At 34.4% G+C, this 18,993-nt stretch overlaps 1 protein-coding gene and 1 non-coding gene across 7 annotated transcripts in view; one reads left to right on the top strand and one right to left on the bottom strand.

The window, feature by feature from the left end:
* Positions 1 to 16,958, top strand: part of Clcn3 (chloride voltage-gated channel 3) — an 81,252-nt gene extending 64,294 nt beyond the window's left edge. For 4 of the 6 annotated variants that reach the window (XM_046447735.2, XM_046447736.2, XM_058580362.1 and 1 more), the window contains 5 exons: positions 628 to 814; positions 4,702 to 5,100; positions 7,478 to 7,694; positions 12,199 to 12,274; positions 13,974 to 16,958. In XM_046447735.2, coding sequence (XP_046303691.1) covers positions 628 to 814; positions 4,702 to 5,100; positions 7,478 to 7,694; positions 12,199 to 12,274; positions 13,974 to 14,132 — 1,038 coding nt within the window. In that variant the 3' untranslated portion in view covers positions 14,133 to 16,958. The remainder of the gene's footprint in view (positions 1 to 627; positions 815 to 4,701; positions 5,101 to 7,477; positions 7,695 to 12,198; positions 12,275 to 13,973) is intronic. The other 2 variants (XM_046447737.2, XM_046447738.2) reach the window with 1 other exon arrangement.
* LOC124094893 (small nucleolar RNA SNORA18) lies at positions 2,400 to 2,529 on the bottom strand. The gene has a single exon (XR_006852370.1). It is a non-coding gene; the product is annotated as a small nucleolar RNA SNORA18 (small nucleolar RNA).
* Positions 16,959 to 18,993: the final 2,035 nt, after the last annotated feature.

Raw genomic sequence — 18,993 nt, 5'->3', positions numbered from 1 at the left:
TAACATGTGGGAGACCCTGGATTCGATCCTCAGCACCACATACAAAAATAAATAAGTGAAATAAAGGTGTTGTGTCCAATTACAACTAAAAAATAAATATTTTTTTAAAAAATTTAGTCAATAAATATTTTTGACTTTTGAGTCAAAGTATTGGGGGACTCTAATAAGATTGTTCACTTTGCATTATACCTCTTAAGAGGAATAGCATCTATTTCTGTCATTTGTACATATGTAGGAAGGACATAATCTTGGAGTAAAGTATAGTGCTTCAAACTGAATTTTATGAAAAATACTCATTGTCCTTTTTTTTTTTTTTTTTTTTTTTCCATTTCACATGAACTAATGAAATTTTGTTAGGGGATAGCATTAGGAAATCCCTGAGATAAAAGTATTTAATCCTTGAGTTATTTTCTCGTTAGCCTAGAGAATGTGGTTTGTTACTTTGTAACTAAATTCATGGAATTGTTAAAGTACTGTTAAACAAGATTTTGCTATATTTGTACTAATATTTTGCTTTATCAGTAAAATGTGAAAAGAATCAAAAGTGTTAAAACCACAGAATGTAGGTATGAGCATGTAATTTAATTAGAGGATCTCTGCCTCCCAAGAGTTTTGTTTTTGTTTTAGGTTCCCTCAGGCTTGTTCATCCCCAGCATGGCCATTGGAGCAATAGCCGGAAGGATTGTGGGGATTGCAGTGGAACAGCTTGCCTACTATCACCACGACTGGTTCATCTTCAAGGAGTGGTGCGAGGTTGGGGCTGATTGCATTACGCCTGGTCTTTATGCCATGGTTGGTGCTGCTGCATGCTTAGGTAATATGTCTTTGTCTTGCCTCTGTTTGGATGTTTGCAAGTCTAAGAAAATGGCCAATGGTGTAGTACACTCACACTTAATTGGTAGGCGAGTTGGCGGGAGACAGAGGTTGTAGTATTGAGTGAGAGATTATTTTAACAAAGGAAACAGTAGTGCTTTTATGGTATCATACAGTACTGGTTTTCATTTTACCTGTGTGAGAACATTTGTAATTGCAAAAAAATGGAATAGTAGTTAGCATATTTGTAATACACATAATTCTTTATGACAGAAATCATCTCAGTACAACATTGGCTTAATTCAAATCCTGTCCAAGGAGATTTTTGTTTCCATTACTAAGGATCTTAGCTTATCTCTAAAAATTATAGCATTGTTAAAATTAGCATTATAACAAAACTTCAGAATAGTTTGGGTTTAAGCTTTATAAATAATTTATTGTTAGCCTTAGTAAAACATTTCTTTATCAGCCCCCCACCACTTAAGGTGCATTTATAGTAAAAGGAGAAAACATAACAACTAATTTTAACAAAAATAAAAGCAAACTATCTGTATTAAATACTCAAGAGACTATTATCTTCTTTGGCATGAAAAACAGGTCATTTCTTTTTATATTTAAAATATAGTTAAACTTTGGTTATAATATTTAATGTTTTTTAAAAATTTTGTTTAGCGAGTCAAAATTATGTAATTATTGATCTTCAAAAATGTAATATCAAATGGAAATGAAGGACAGAATATTTTCATTAAAGTAGCAAGTAATTATTAAGCTTCCATTTTCTTTTTTGATACAAAAAGTATAAAACATGGGCCCAGCCTCAACTACAATCACGCTGGGGAAGAGAAGACTAACACTGAGAAAACAAGAATGAGCAATGACAGTTATTATATACAGTGCTGAAAGAGTCTAAATATTGTAGGAATCTAGAGGAACAAAGAGCTAAAGTAGTTTAGGAAGGATAGAACTTGAGCTTTATTTTATTATTTTAAAAATCAATACATTTTTTAAACAATGCAATTTATGCTTTTTATTAATATCATGTACTTTTTAAAATTAATTCTTTATGTATTTATGACAGCAGAATGCATTATAATTCTTATTATACATATAGAGCACAATTTTTCATATCTCTGGTTATATACAAAGTATTTTCACACCCATTCGTGTCTAAGTCCATCCATTTTTATTTAAGGAATTTCATGTGTTGTGATTCCTTCCATTACCCATCTAGATCACTTTCATTCTTCTTGAGTCAAGATTTATCTCCAAAATAGCCCTTAAAAATAAACAAACAAAAACCCCCAAGCACTGATGCTCTATCCACAGTTGTAATATCAGGCCATGATCCTTTATATGGGCTGCTTTTCTCTCCACTTTGAATTATTGACACACTGATAACAACTTCAAAATTCCCTTCCTGGAATCTTTGGGATTTAATTTCTTTTACTTTAGGGTCATTTTTAGAGTAGCCAGACCTGCCTGGTTTTCAATTACTGATACCATCTGTAAGCATGAATGAAGTCAAATCATATTTGGTACAGATCTGTGGGATATACTAATACCTAAGGTAAAAAGTTTATTATTGTAACTATCCTTTAGTTCTTTCTCATAGATCTAACAAATAGTTCTGTGAGTAAAGTAAAACCATAATTACTCTATCAGGTATTTACAGCAATGTGTGGCTATAGGAAAGGCCCTATCAGGATGGACCTCCACCTGAGCTTTATTTTAAAAGATTAGTAAAAATTTAAAAATAATTCTTTTGAAGATAGTAATGTAAAGACAAAAAAATTGGGATGGGAATAATTTTAGTGTATTCTTGGGGCTTTGAAGAAACTTATGATATTTGAGTATATTTTTGATACTTCTGGGAAACAAAGTGGGATTGGTGAGAAGGAACAGATTATAAAAAAACAAGGGCCCAAGACTTGGATTATAGCTCAGTGGCAGAGCGCTTGCCTTGCACATGTGAGGCACTAGGTTCAATCCTCAGCACCACATTAAAAAAATAATAATAAATAAAATAAAGGTATTGTGTCTATCTACAACTAAAAAAAAAAAAAAAAAAAAGACAAGGGCCCAGATTTCTGTCATGATGAATTTGTATCTGGAATAGAATTTGTGACAGAACCCTGGCTTTGCCATTTTTAACTTGATAACTTTCAGTAACTTTCTTTTCTTCTTCGATTTTTAATGTTCTCACCTATAAAATGGAAAGAATAGCTGTTTATCTCATATGGTTGTTTTGAGGATTATATGAGATTAAATGCATGTAAATGTGAGGCCCTGGATTTAATCCTCTGCACCAAAACAAAGAAAAACATGTAAAGCTATTAGAATGGTGCCTGATAAGTTAAATGCTTAGTTTTTTTTTTTTTTTTAAAGGCTTTGTAGGAGCTGGGATTGTGGCTCAGTGGTAGAGCACTCGCCTAGCACAGGTGGGACCCGGGTTAGATCCTCAGCACCACATAAAAATAAAGGCATTGTGTTGTGTCTGTCTACACCTAAAAAATAAATATTTTAAAAAAAAGCCTTTGTAAACTGAGTAGGACATGTCAGATATAGAGCAGATATATGATATATATCTCCCTTCTATTTGAAGGATAAAATAAGAGGAGGAGTTTAAGTTCAGTACAGTGTGAATTGACTAGCCCCATGTAGGTTTTTGAACAAAGAAACAACATGGTATAAAGAAGTACTTAGGAAAGGCTCTCCTGGGAACATGGCTAAAACGTGTATTGAAGGAAATGGGGCCTGGAGTCAAGGCAGTAACATAAAGTGGTATTAAAATTAAGGAGCAAAGTCTTGAGTGTCTAGACTAGACTGGTAACAGTGACCATACTGAAGAAGAAACCCATATTTGGATACTTTGTCGAGGAAATTAGGACTACATGGCAGTCTAGATATTGGAATAAAGGGATAAACCAAGAATGATCACTTAGGTTGCTAAGAAGAATGTGGTGCCAGGAATTGGGGTTAGGGAAGTTTAAATGAGGACATATGAGGAAGAAAAGGAGTTTGGTATTATGTTTTCTGTGATGTTGGGTCTTCCAGAGTCTTCACAGTTGAAACAGTTAAGATATCGGGTGCAGAATTTGAAGTATGTGGAACAAAGGCAGTAGTAAATAAAAGGATGTGGATTGGAGGCATCCCCATCTAGATAATAGTGGAGAATGATGATTTGAGTGAAGGAATAGGTGATTTCTTACAGGGGGCATATTACTTATATTGTGAATATAGATCCCAAGGCATCAAAATATTTTACTCATTTTCAAAAGATTTAGAGGATAGAAATTTATTAAAGATTGATATTCTACCCATAAAGGAGCTTAATCTGTGATTGGTAGCAAACAAGACAACAGTGGTGTGCTTCACCAATTCTTTAAGAATTAATAATAACTGTTTGTAAGTGTGAACTTGGGTTTTTGCTACAGCAGTAGACCAAAGTGGCAATATTGTTTTAGTTGGTCATCTGTGATTTTTTTTTAATACATATTAGGTGAACAGATTTTGAAATGTAATTCGAATAGGCTTCTGTGTTATAAACAAAGATTGTTTTTTTTTCTCTACATTTTATTAAAAGTAGTAATTATAGCTGGAGTTGTAGCCAGTGGTAGAGCGCTTGCCTAATGCATGTGAGGCACTGTGTTTGAACCTCAGAACTACATTAAAAAATAAATAAATAAAATAAAGATATTGTGTCCATCTACAACTAAAATTTTTTTATAAAAGGTAGTGATTATTGTCCTAAGAGGAGTAGTTTTTGATGATGATGCTTTTCATTAAGTTGTAGCTACAATTTTGTGTCTATTGTTTAGTACAAAATTCTAGTCACATGTGATGGTGAGGATCCTGTCTTTTCTGAACAGTGGTACTTATTTTTTTCAGGTGGTGTGACAAGGATGACAGTCTCCCTGGTGGTTATTGTTTTTGAGCTTACTGGAGGCTTGGAATATATTGTTCCCCTGATGGCTGCAGTAATGACAAGTAAATGGGTTGGAGATGCCTTTGGCAGAGAAGGCATTTATGAAGCTCACATCCGATTAAATGGATACCCTTTTCTGGATGCAAAAGAAGAATTCACTCATACCACCCTGGCTGCCGATGTCATGAGACCTCGAAGGAATGATCCTCCTCTAGCTGTCCTGACACAGGACAATATGACAGTGGATGATATAGAAAATATGATTAATGAAACTAGTTACAATGGTTTTCCTGTCATAATGTCAAAAGAATCTCAGAGATTAGTGGGATTTGCCCTCAGAAGAGACTTAACAATTGCAATAGGTACCCTTTTATAAAATACATGTGTCTGTCTGTCTGTCTATACATGTAATAGATTTGAAGAAAGGAAAGCAATAAAGTTTAATTAGGGGCTAGGGTTGTGACTCAGTGGTTGCCTAACACACATGAGGCCTCCCTGGGTTGTATTCTTAGCATGTAATATAAATAAATAAAATAAAGGTCTAGTTACACTAAAAAAATCTTAATTTGTTGGGTTTGCAAGGGGTAAGGAGCACAAATTTGTATTCCTTTAAGTCTCATGTTCTACAGGAAAGGAATTTATGCCTTAATGAATTGTATTTCTGCTAAATATAGTTTTATCTTTCAATTTAAATGAAAGGAAGTAGTTTTGCAGTATTGATAAGAAGGCCAGGTAAGAATTTTAATCTTCTCAACACAATCTAAGCCTTATTCCCCCTGACACCCAAAGGCGATAAAGGCTAGAAACATTACACTATTGCTTTGTTATGCCCCAGTTTCTTATATAGGACCCTGACCTGGTAATATTGTGCATTTGGTCTTATCCCAGAAGATATCTCTGTGAGGTGCATGTTACCTTCTGTCCAGTTTACCTCTGTGGCCCCTACAAAAGGACTATAAAATAATTCTTGTGCCATTTGAAAGGGAAGACTGGGAAGTATAGATGGGGGGATTGTTTCTCAAATCAAACTGGAAATTCAATTTGCAGAGCTATTGAAGAGAGGAGGGAGGAAAGAAAAAAAAAAAAACTACAGAGAACACACAGTTTAGGAAAAGCCTACATATTTGAAAGAATTTTTCAAAGATTTGCAGTCCCATAATTCCAAGTTTTGCTTTTGCTTGAGTAATAGAATAGTTATTGCCAGGGATGACAAAGTATGCTGTCAGACTTGACTATAGTCAAATGTTTTAGTTTCAAACCTTTACGTGGCAACTTTGTTGTTAGATACCCATTCTCTGGATTTTACTGTTAGCCAGCCAAAGAAAAGGAAAAGATGAGAATTAATATAGATATTCAAAGGAAAAAATCCTAAAAGAAGTGCTAAAATTAAGAATAATTGATATTCCTACTGACTGTGTAGAAATTTTTTTAAGTCTTCTCACTATCTTGAGAGAAAAAATATTGGGATGGGAAAAATGTTGGTTTTAGGGAGTAGGGGTACTTTAGAAGTACAAGATATCAATCATTACATGCCCTCAGAAATGTTAGGCGCATGAGGACTTTTAGAACACACCTTCAATATTTACCAGTATTATTTTTGGGAAGTTTTAAATATTTTGTTGGGAAAACAGATCCATACACTACATTTTGTATATATGTCATTTTCTTTCCCATACCATAATGATGCTTTTAAGGTGGCCTCCTAAGTACTGGCTGTTAGAACCTCCTCACTTAGTGCCTTGTTACTTGGACATGTTACGGCACTGTTAAATAAAGGCCTTTAGTCATCAAAAGGAGTAAAAAGTATTTCAGTGTTTGTGAATGGTAATATCAGCTTCTCAGTCTATAACTGATGGTATTTTGGCTTAAATATTTTTGCAGCAAAATTTATGTTCAAAATGTTTTCACTAAAACAAATACCATATTTATACACATATGGTTTTGAATACCTTAAAATAGAAACATGAAGCTGAATGAGTATTTTATTTGCGTATTCTGTACATTTCGGGTTTCCTTCTCCTTTCTGTAGTCTCTATAGTTTTCTCCATCTTTGCTACTTCTTGTATGGCACCTTCAAAGGTGGAAATGGAACTAACCAGCAGGACAGAAGAACTGGAAGCAGAGCCCGCTAGATAGGTAGAGAAATCGACATAACTTTTACAAATAAGACCTCCCAAAAAGTCAGTCTGTACCCATTGCAAGCATAATTGTAGTTTCTTCCCATCTGTAATGCTTATGATTCATCTGGAAAATTACACTTTAACATCAGAAAAAAAGAGAGAGCCAGTTGGTTAGAAAGAGAAGTTAGTACAGCAGAGTCAAAGGAAGGAAGAAACTTGTTGGTCTTATCTCCAATACAGAATAAGAGGTAGACTTGATTCAATGATGGGTTCCTATAAGGAACAGCTCTCAGAATGTGTACATGTTTTAAAATTCCATATTCCAAACATGTATCCTTTTTTCCTAAGGTTAGAAAACAGCTTTGGCTTCAGTAAAGAAAAATTGTATCATGATATAATTATGCCAAAAATATTTTAGTTACATGAAGATTATTGGTCATTAATAGATTCTGATTAAAAAAGAAATTACTAGATCACTTTTCAATTGGTTCCTTTCTTGGTTAAGGAGAAGACACAAAAAAGTTATAGAATACATTTATTATTTACCTCCAAATAAACAAGTTGCCTATAAAAAACCCAAAACTCATCAATTTAAAATTTTTGGTCTCTCTCTTTTTAGAAAGTGCCAGAAAAAAACAAGAAGGTATCGTTGGCAGTTCTCGGGTGTGTTTTGCGCAACACACCCCATCTCTTCCAGCAGAAAGTCCTCGGCCATTGAAACTTCGAAGTATCCTTGACATGAGCCCTTTTACAGTGACAGACCACACCCCAATGGAAATTGTGGTGGATATCTTCCGAAAGTTGGGTCTGAGGCAGTGCCTTGTAACTCACAATGGGTAAGTCTGACACTACAGACGTCAGTTCACTTAACCAGAATTTATGATCTGTATGAGTGGGATCCTCTTAGGGGAGAGTGTAAGGCAGCTCCCAAAGGGAAAGTCTGTGACTTAGTATACTGTTATAAAAACAGGATCAGTCACCTCAGTTTCATAAGTACCAAAAAGTAAGACTTGCAACTGCCTACAATTTGCCAAAACATAAAGTAGGATTTGTCGAGAATTCTGTACTTCATAATTGGAAAGAGATGCTGAAACATCTCTAACATGGTTGTAGAACATTTCCTTTCTTGGAGGAATAGTGTGCCTAATCTGTATGGAGTACTGCAGAGACCTATTTCCTTTTTGTGAGTATTTCATTTTTAGTGTATAGATTTTTCATACAATTATAACTTTCTAGATATTTACTACTTACTTTTTCAGCCAGAATTTGATTTGTCATGTAATGAAAGAAAGAACATAAATGAAAATTATAAATTAGCTAAAAATGTCCTTTAACAAATGCTCTGTTGCTTTTTGTCCACCTTTTCCATCCATAAATCTTGTGTATAAACAGCTTATGACACACACACCACACACACTCTCAGGTATTTAAAATGTATACATTGGTGATTTATTTTTCTGCCTTCTATGTATAAGCTGCCAGTGTTTGTCCATGACAGATCTCAAAGGGCTGTGGGGCCTCAGCAAACTCTCCTGCTTCATCATCCTGCTCTCTTTTCCTGGGCCTGGGACCTGTGTCTCTACCTGTTCTTTCTTTATGCCTCTGTATTTCCTTTATTTCTAATCCTTATTAGAAGTCTTAAAAACATTGTTTTATATGAAAGCAGGAAATAGAAAGACTAGAAAGGGGAAACAGAGTATTCCAGGGCTGGGGTTGCAGCTCAGTGGTAGAGCTCTTGCCTTGCATTTATGAAGCACTGGGTTCAATTCTCAGCACCACATACAAATAAATAAAAGTATTGTGTCTATGTATAATTAAAAAAATTTTTTTTAAAAAGGGTATTCTAGGATTATGTATGAACTGGATGACTAACCCTGGCTGAGCTGGCTGAAACTGTGCTAGACACTTAGAAAATCACAGCAAGTTTGTATTTTAACATTTTGTACAAAGCATGTGTACAACATCTGACCTCTATCTAGAGAAAGGAGGGAAGAAGAACAATTCAGGAAGTGAATTATTTACTGAACACCTTCAAGTTTTTGCATTTAACTTTGCAAAGTAGATCGTGGTATCCTGCTTTACAGATGTAGTAATTAGAGTTCAGAGAGTTTTAACATAAAACCCAAGCTCTTGCTACTATTTTACACTATAATTTTTACTAATGGAATTTACCCTCTTTCTCTGTGATTTCTTAAACTACTAAAACATTGTCTTGGCCAATACACTAGACCATATTGGGTTAGAAATAGAAATATTATATTTATATAAATAGAAAGCTGGAAAGTTAGATCTATATTTAGTGTTTTTCATGTTTTAATTAAAATAACTTCAATATGAAATAAATCATTAAAGGAATAAAGCTCTTAATTAAGGGCAGGAAGCTTAGAAAAATTAAATATTGATACTGACAATAGAAGAGATGTGTGTAATAAAATATTACTCTTAACTATTTTTGTTTAAATTATTTAATTAAAAAATAATGGAACCAAACTTCATTATTTAAAACCTTAATAAATATATTTAAATGTGTAACTTTTGATATAGCTTTGCTGGTCTTTGGGCCCTTTTTAATTATTAAATGGCTCAACTGGAATCTAAGCTGATTTGTTATAAGCAATTTTTTTTTTTAGCTATTCTCTGTACTTGACATAGTTTGTCAATTAAATATAAATGTTATTCTCTGAGTTGATCAACTATGAGCAGAAAGCTGCTGCATGGGCTAATTTTTTATATTTCACCTTGTTGATTAATTCTGATTTTGGCAGCATAGAGTTAGAAAGAAAAAAAAATTAAAGGAAAGCGTAAAACAGTAAAGTCAGTAGAGGTAGATAATTTAACATATATCTGATGCTGCTTATTTATATGAAAAATGGGGGAGCTTTTTTCTAAGGGAACATATTCAGTAAAATAGATTTATATACATGGAAAGAAAAGAGATAATTTGGGGAGGTAGCTCTTGGGACTTTTTTTTTTTTTTTAACTCTATAAGAATGTAGGGTGTTTTTTTTCCTCAATTTTAAATGATTTAAACCTAGAAAAGAAATCCTGTCTTCTGGTTTTTAGAAGAGAGCATGGAGTTTGGTTGTTATTGATGTTTGAAAGTTGATACTATAGAACCTTAGAAATGGAAAATAGTTATTTGGGGGAAGAGACACAACAAATCTGGGACCTTTGATGCAAGGAGGAAAGGAATACAAAAACCAGGGGAAATGTGTCTGTAAATTGTAAACATACCAGTGACATATTTATGACCCACATTTTATATTTTAATTTAGCAGAATTTTTCAAAATTTTTTAGTCTTGATGTAGCTAGCAGGATGTTAATAGGAGTTACTAACAACAACAAAAAGTTTTGTGACCATAGGAGTCTAAAAAGTTAAGGTTTCTTTTTTGTGAAACTCCTCAGAAGTTTAAAAATATTTGATAGTTTTTTTATCCTCAGAGGATAATAGGAAACATAGTTTTCCAAATGTATTTGAAAATGCAGTCATTATTTGATGGGGCAAAGTGAGTAGAAGAACATACTTTAAATGCTGGAAATGCTGGTTTATGCCACTAACTCTTACATCATTACTTGTTAGCACAAAAAAGAAACAGCATTTTGCATTGACTTTCCTTCTCTTTCTTAAAATTAATAAAGCAGCACAGAAACTGGCCTTACTAGCCTCAAATCAATCTTTGTTAACTAAAGAGAGAAACTATGTGAATTTCTCCCTTTTTAGGGATATATTCCTTTGTAAATATAGGGATTATTTTCTAAGTAGTTTGTCACTTGGTCTTTATAAATTCGTAATTTTCTTTATTGTGTGTCTTGTGGTTATTGAGAATTTACTAATGTAAATGATATTAACTGAAATTAACCAATTAACTACTTAATTGGGTAGAAAAGCATAAATGAGAATTAAACTGGTATTATTCTATTTAAATACCCAAGATTGTCACATTTTCACATTTCTTTACTTCAACAATAAAATCAAGTGAATTGATGACTTTTTTTTTCTTTTTTAAACCTCAAATAAATAAAGGTATTGTGTCTATGTATAACTAAAAAATAAATTTTTAAAGGGTATTCTAGAATTATGTATGAACTGGATGACTAACTCTGATCAATATAATTTTTTTAGTCAAAGAATATCTACTTATTGACTGAATGCTTATTTTATAGAGTGCAGTTTCTGGGCTTTGAGGAGCGGAAGTTGTTTGTATCCTCTGAGAATTTTTAAGGATCAGTACATAAGTTTTTAAAACAACGAGAAAACATGAGCAGAAAACCTATTTCTGCCCTTCAAATTCTCTACTCCCCCTGCTTCCCCAACACCAGCCATTATTTTAAGTTACTATTTTATAAGTGACATAAGATCAGATTGCTTTGAAGGCCCCTGGTGATGTTCTTCAAGAAGTCAGAATAAAATGTACAAAGATAGTTTAAGAGAACAGTTGATTTACCCAGATCACCAAGGAAATGTCTAATCACCCTGATGGGCATTTTGGATAGGCTTCCAGAATTTCGAGTCTTTTTCATTTTTTTTTTTAACTTTTGCTATTTGTGTTGCCACATATTACAGTTGACTTTTATTATTTTCCATTATAAAACCAGTACCAGACTTTTGTTTTAATAACTGAAAGCAGTCTAACTAGTTTTTTCAGGTATCCTCGTTTTGAGAATTCATATCTATTACTTTGATGTGATAATAATGACAGGTTAACTGGGAATCTATTTTTAGAAAAAAATTGCATAAAATAAATGTCATTTTGATCCCTACTTGTAAATGTGTTTTATTGGGTTAAGAAGTGGCATTCAGTTCCTGTAAATTAAGAAGACTTTTTGTTGGTCAGCATTAATTTTTTAGTAAACATTGCTTTAGTTTTAGCTCCTCCTCAAATCTCCTCAGAGGCATTAAAACTAAGTCTTCCTTCACTGCTGAGGTAGTTCCAAAGATGGCGGCCATGAATCTTAGAAGTTAGAAAAATATGTTTCTTTAAGGAGAGAACACTGAAAATAAATCTCGAAAGAATTTATAGATATGTATCATTGTTTCTTTAGCATTTTTCTTTTGTTGTCATCTTCATGCTAAGCTTTCATAATTTTGATTTTAATTTGGAAAGGAGAATAAGCCACCAATATTTTAAAACAGTATTGTGTCACTTTTGAAAGACAGTAGAATATATGCAAAAGAAACCTGGGATTTTAAATCATTTTCATTTTTATTTTTCTAAAGTTCATGAGAAGCATTCTTATGGTTCATGTTTTTATTTTCTTCTCTCATTCTTTATCATTATGATTGGAACCTCTTTTAATTTAATTTCTCACACAGTTATTAGCATAATAATCTGTTTCAGGATTGTCTTGGGAATCATCACAAAGAAGAACATTTTAGAGCATCTCGAGCAACTAAAGCAGCACGTGGACCCCTTGGTGATTAGATGTGTCAGATCTCCTCACTAGACACCTTAGAAGTCAGGAGGCATGAAACTTGTGAACTGTTCAGTTCTCTCCCAGATACCTGCCGAACAAAAAAATCCTACCATGCTGCCAGTTACTTTTGTTATCTATCAGATGTCTGTAAGATAAATTAGATATGTGTAAAATTCCATTCATAGAAAGTAAGCAAAAGTTAGTATTGTTCATCAAAATCATTAGTTACAATTTAAAGACTGCAAACAGTTTGATAGTTGAATGAGGAATATATCGGACATGCTTAAAGTAAACGTGACAAATCTGTCAATTGTAGGGGATTCACCGGTCTTAGAAGACTCCTGACTGGTTAAAGATGTCTGCCCTATCACCCCCAAACCCTTTTTCTTTTTTATGTTTCCTAGTCTGTGGTAGTCTTGTGGTAAATCTAAGCTCCTAAGTGATTTTAAGTGAGCTTAGCAATTAGAATTGCTGATGGTTAAATGGATTTTTAAAATGGGCACACTAACTATAGCACAATGTGTATAAATTTGCACTCATAATGTCAGTTCTTTTTCTGCTGTACCCTTCATACCAGAGTGTGTGTCCTGCCATTTCATTAGGGAATTGTATGTAGATATGTATGTGCCCCTTTTGTATGATGTCTCTAGAATGCTGTAAGCAGCTTTTGGGGGTCAAAAGTGTTTGTTTTAACAGGCTTTATGTCCTAGTGGTTTCATGACTACAGATAAACTTTGAATTATCTTACCATATAACAAAAACTGTCTGGCTTTAGCAATTAATGCCTGAAATTATTTTGCCCTGCAATTGTCATATGTATATGAAACCTGTCCCCGTTTGCTTTAGTACACAACTGATTATGTATTTCTGTTGTATGCTAATATTTCACAAGTGTTTCATGCATCCTTTTTTAAAAAAATCTACTAACCAAAATAATATAGTAGCTACTCATTCTGCTTTCTGCTTCACCTGTAATAATCTGTTAGGACTGCTTCTTGATTTCTCACCTTTTTTTTAATGTAAGCATTAACACCCAAGACTTTCATAAAAGCACTGTATCTTATTTATTGGGGCCAAAATTAAAAAAGGAAAACATTAATCAGTATACTAGAAACATGGGTTGCATTATAGATTTGTTCTTGGGGTTCTGAAGTTTGGGAGTGGAGTTTTGTGTTGATTATTTTATATGTATTTTATCTCAATTGTATGTGCTTTCATGAAGCTTCTGCATACAACTGGGCAATCCTTGAATTATTTCTTTAAAATTGGTTCATTTTAGTTAAACAAAATTATGGAAGTATTGAGGGGATTTGGGCTTTTTTTATTGCTTTCTTGATGTGATGGGAATGAATTTTCCTTCTCAGATGGGATCAGTATCATTTCCCTTTCCTCCACCTATTTTTTTATTACTTTTTTGTTGGCATATATTAATCAGAATAGCTGTGCTTCAAAGAGGCATCCAGTCCTCAGAGTCTCAGTGGGAAGGACCTCACTATGAGTGGCCATAATACTTTTTATATCAAAGGATGGTTGCTGGATAATTTTATCATCTTTATCAGTAAAATACTTTTGAAAACACAAAATCAGGCTGCTTGCATTGCTTTATTCCTGTCAACAAAAAGGATTTAAGTATAGACTTAGCTTCTGATTTTCTTTTTCCCTTTTATTTTAATAGCACTTTTCTGTTTATTCCTTTTAGGCGCCTCCTTGGCATTATAACAAAAAAAGATATCCTCCGTCATATGGCCCAGACGGCAAACCAAGACCCCGCTTCAATAATGTTCAACTGAATCCCATAGATGAGGAGAGAGAGGAAACAGAAGAGGAAGTTCATTTGTTGAATAGCACAACTCTTTAACCTGAGGGAGTCGTCCACTTTTTTTTCTCCTTTAAAAAAAGGAAATATTAAAGCCGGCTTGTGCAACATGGTTTGCAAATAATGCTGGTAGAAAGGAGGAATTGTCAGGGGGAGGGAGAGGAGAGAGAGAAGGAAAGGAGTGAGGTTCCACTGTCTACCTGGAGGGCAGCATCCAACTCCTGTTGTTCTGCACTGGATGCATTCAGCTGAGGATGTGCTGTGATAGTGCAGGCTGGAGCCTCAAGGAGACACCACCAGAGCCCTGGAGCACCTGGCCTATTACTCCAGCGTTACAAAGACATGCTATTGGTCCCTGTTCCTCGAGGGATTACTTTGAATTGAGCCATCTGTAAGACTGCGAGGTCTTGCCCTTTTTTTATCAGAACTGTTCTGTTTCATTCATGAGTCACATAGCTAAGCATTACCTTTCTACATTCCAGAAGACCTTTTATTTCTTCTTTCTCTCTCTCTCCCGAGCTGTAACAAAGCCTCTTTAAATTGGTGTACCTTTTGAAGCAGTCCTTTCTCATATTGAGATGTACTGTGATTTTACTGAGGTTTCATCACAAGAAGGGAGTGTTTCTTGTGCCATTACCATGTAGTTTGTACCATCACTAAAGGCTTGGAGCAGTGCCCACACACCACACCAAAGGCTGCCAGACAGGTAAATCTCAGATGAAGCATGAACGAAATCTCCTGGCTTGTGTGCTGTGTGGTTCAGAATCAAAAAGAATGAAACTTGACTTTAAAGTATAAACAGTTTTGTTTTATTTTTTTTCCTCTCAGACTTTATGGATAATGTGACCTGGTCTTATGCAAATTTTCTATTTCTAAAACTACTTCTATAATATACAAGTGCTGTTCAGCATAATTAAACAAAATGCTGCTGCTTTGACAGTAAAGAGGAGGAAGTATTCTGTTTAGCTGTAACTGGAATTAATTGCATGTTAAAACACTGGAATTTTTTTTTCTTGAAATTAGATCAGTGATTCTTTTCTTTCCTTGAGATATTTCACTGCTGACACTGAAGATGAAATGTAATTCATAACTTGCACTAAATGTATATTTCTTTTCCTAAAAATTTACCATTCTTATTTATATTTTTATGGATTAAAATTTATAAAATACAGATCAGTTAATATCGCACTTAAATAATTTTACCTTTTTAATGTGATTTTTATAGACTAATTCAGACTTACAAATATGGATATATGAACAAAGTTTACAATGGGAGCAAGGGTTAAAAAGAGGTGTGGTTACTTATCTGTGATCCAGTGCGTACATAAACCTTTTTCTGATCTTCCACTGCCATCTCTTGAATTATGTCTTCTGACCTGTCCATTTTGACCCCAAAACTAGAAAGTTAAAAACACTACAAATTACTTAGTAGATTATAACAAAAAGTGTTAATTAGCCTTTTTTAGATAATCAAACCCCAAGATGAAAACAATAAAATTTCAAAGGTAGCAGTGAAAATTTGAATCTGAGCATAACCTTTGAATCTTTGGGTTGGTCACATCCATATTTGAAGTATTCAATGATGGTTGGAATAGTCACAGTGCACAATTTTGCAGGCTGAGTTAAAATGTACTGGAGTATGCTTGGAATTTTTGGTTTTGGAAATGTCTGTTTTAATTATGGTCTTAATTTACTATTGGCAAAGGCAGTTTACTCAGAGGACTAGCCTAAATATCACATGATTATGCATTTTTGATAGGCAAGTGAATTTTTGCAGACAGACATTTTCTGAAACAACCGGCAATGAGCCATTTTACATTTTGAAAGTGATTCTTCACTTCCTAGTTCTTAGTAATAATATACCTGTAGGATCTGTAAGATCACTAAAATCTGTACGATCTTGAACACTTAAAAGATCATGAAGCCATATTAGAATGATGATTGAAAGTTGAGCAAAATTTTAGGAATTCCATGAAACACTGTTAGCTGTGCTATCTGCCAAAAATTAGTATTTTGTCTTCATTATTTCCTTCCTTTGGCAGACTTACAAATTTTATTCATAGCCCCTTCAGAGTTCTTTTAGCTCTCCAGAGTGAAGTCATTTCTGAATGATAGTTCTGTATGTCTTCAACTGGTCTCAAGTGTATTTGCAGTGTGGGCGGCACTGCTAGAGTATGGACTCCTCTGCATGGCTAATGGATGACTTAATTGCTTGTCATGAGTTACAAGCCTTCAAAGGAGAAACGTTTTTTTGTTTTTGTTTTTTAGATAGTCGTTGTACATTAAACTGCATATGGATTTTATTTTCCACATTTCCCTTTTTGATTTCAGGTCCTGCTTTCATTGCCCATCTTGCTTCAGAGACTGACATTTCAGGGTGCACATTGAAGCATAAATTTTCTTAGGTATATTTCTTTCTCTGGTGTGTGTTCCTGCTGAAATATAGGAAAAGTGCTGTGCTTTTAATGCATTCAGTGGTTTTCTTTGATATTATCTGTCCCACTTTTATTTTTGATTTATTGAGGTTTGTCTGCTTTTCAACCAAACGATGAAATAGTGGAGACCATGAAATACATGTGCCTAGCTAATTGGCAAATTAATTGACCAATATGAGCGTAGCGCCTTATTTGAGTACCCTTTTTGAGAAGGTATGATGAGAATGGGCAAGGGTGTCAGCATCTCTTCTTAATTAATAATTGTTTTCAGTTTTGGTTCATGAAGAATGCTTAGTTTGTTAATCTGTGATGTTGCCTAGAGCTGTATTTATCTGTTTTTATTTATACTAGTGTAGTAAAGCTGCATATCATTACAGTAGAAATGATTACTGTGATGAGTTAATCAGAAAATCTATTAAAATCTCTATGACAATGTGTGGTTTCGCCTTTGATTACACCTGTGACAGCCCTCCCTCTGTACTGCCTCCCCATGCCATGTAGGCCAGTATGACTGGCACAGGGAGCCTCAGCACTTCTCTGAGGTTGCAAAGCCATTTCTTGTGCGTTGTAAGCGAGGGGCTGGATAAGGGCAGATGCTGGCCTGAAGAGCAGGAGCACATGCTACTAGCAATAGGCTTGCAGCCCCAATTGTGAGCGAAAGTTGAAGTTCTGCAGAAAGGTTTCATTTCAGTTCACTTTGAAAAATGTCATTAAGAAAAATTATGCTACATGCATGAAGAGAAAGCAAGTAAGTACATGCTTTTAAAAAGTTACCTTGGAAATTTGCTAATAGGTTTTAAAAGGGAGTGGTAAGAAACAATTGAGTGAAATGTCAGTAGTCTTCTAATATATTAAATTTTTTAGTACAAAAGAAAACACCAAGAGTCCAGGATTGATCTTTTATTATTCACTTATGTGTTCATTCTTTGTTTATTGAATTTAATGTATTCCAGGCAGAATTATGTATTCTTGAAATTTACATTCCAGTAGGAAAAGAAATATATAGTATGTTAGATGGTGATGAATACTATTAGTTCATCAACCTAAAACAAAATGATTCCTACATGTCAGACATTATTATAGGTGAACAAATTAGGCAAAAATTCCCATCCTAACAGTTTTTCTAATGGAGAAAAGGTATGTGCATGTTTGAATGCAGGTAACCTGCTTTTATAGAGGGTGATCAGGCAAGGGCCTCAAGGATAAGGTGACATTTGAACATTAAACCTAAAAGAAAGCAAGGGGATGGCATCTGAGAAAAGTGTTCCAAGAAGAGAAATATTACATACCAACATTGTGAGGCAAATATGCCTGCCAGTTTCCAGAAACATCAACTTTTGGTAACTGTGGTTGGGGTAAGGAAAAAAGGGAAAGGGGTGATAAGGAGAGGTAGGGGGCACAAGAACTTGACTTTCAATCTAAATAAAATGAGAAGCCATTGAGGCAGAAGTGATGTAATTTGACAAAATTCTCTGTTCTTGGGAGTAGTCTATAAAAAGGAAGGGATGGAAGCAGGAAAACTAATTAGAAGGCTCCTGGAATAATCCAGGTGAAATATGAAATGCCTTTTAGACTTCCACTTGGGGGGGTCAATGAAGGCACTAGTATATAGAAGATGAAATTCAGGAAAAAGTTCCAGTCTGAAAGCTAGACAGAGGACTCATCTTCCATAGATAGTAAGAGATTATAAGGATTTAAGTGTGGATAGAGAAGAGGTCCCAGGACTGAACACTGACGTGTTCCTGTGTAGATATGGTGAAGTGAGGGCCAGCCAAGAGAGGAACCAGTGAGGGAGGGTGGGGAGTGGTGCCATGAAGGAATGGTAATCTAAACCAAGTGAACTGTCATTCCAAGGAGTCATCAACCCTCAGGAGTTACAGACATAAGAAAATAAGGGCGGAAAGTTGATCACTGTGAATATACCTCATAATTTGGACCACAGCAGAGACCATGGGATGATGGCAAGCAATGTCCTCTCTGGATTGGGTTTGACAGAGTTTAAAAGAAGAATCAAAGACCGCTGTGAGGTTTTCAGAAAAGGTATATGTTATAAAGGGTTTTGTTATAACTTTTTGTTGCAGCTGCTGATGGAAATAGAGAGAAAATTTACAACCTGAGAGAAATCAGATTTTAAGATGCAGGATAATTTAGTTTCTTTTGTTGTTAATTATGGGAATATTTGAGAGGAAAAACTAATGATCTGCAAGAGAGGTCCTTGAGCAAATGAAAGGCTAGGCTCTTGGACACATAGTAGGACATGAAGCAAGATTCACAGAAATGTAGGAAGGCAGCATAGAATGGGTCTTGAGATTTTATTGAAGTTTTCCTGATGGCTCCTAGTTTCTCATTGAAATTAACTGAAGTATTGGAAGCCCAAGCAAAGTTGAGAAAGTAGCAGGATCAACGAGCATCCAGCATGGCCACCTTTGGTTAAAATAGGATCAGCTGGCATGTTGTTTTTTTTTTTC

The sequence above is a fragment of the Marmota monax genome, unplaced genomic scaffold (genome assembly GCF_021218885.2).
Source record: "Marmota monax isolate L192 unplaced genomic scaffold, Marmota_monax_Labrador192_F-V1.1 WCK01_AAM20220418_F8-fsc00040, whole genome shotgun sequence".
NCBI lineage: Eukaryota > Metazoa > Chordata > Mammalia > Rodentia > Sciuridae > Marmota > Marmota monax.
The sequence above is the reverse complement of the archived record's forward strand: the minus strand, read 5'-3'. Positions and strand labels throughout refer to the sequence as shown.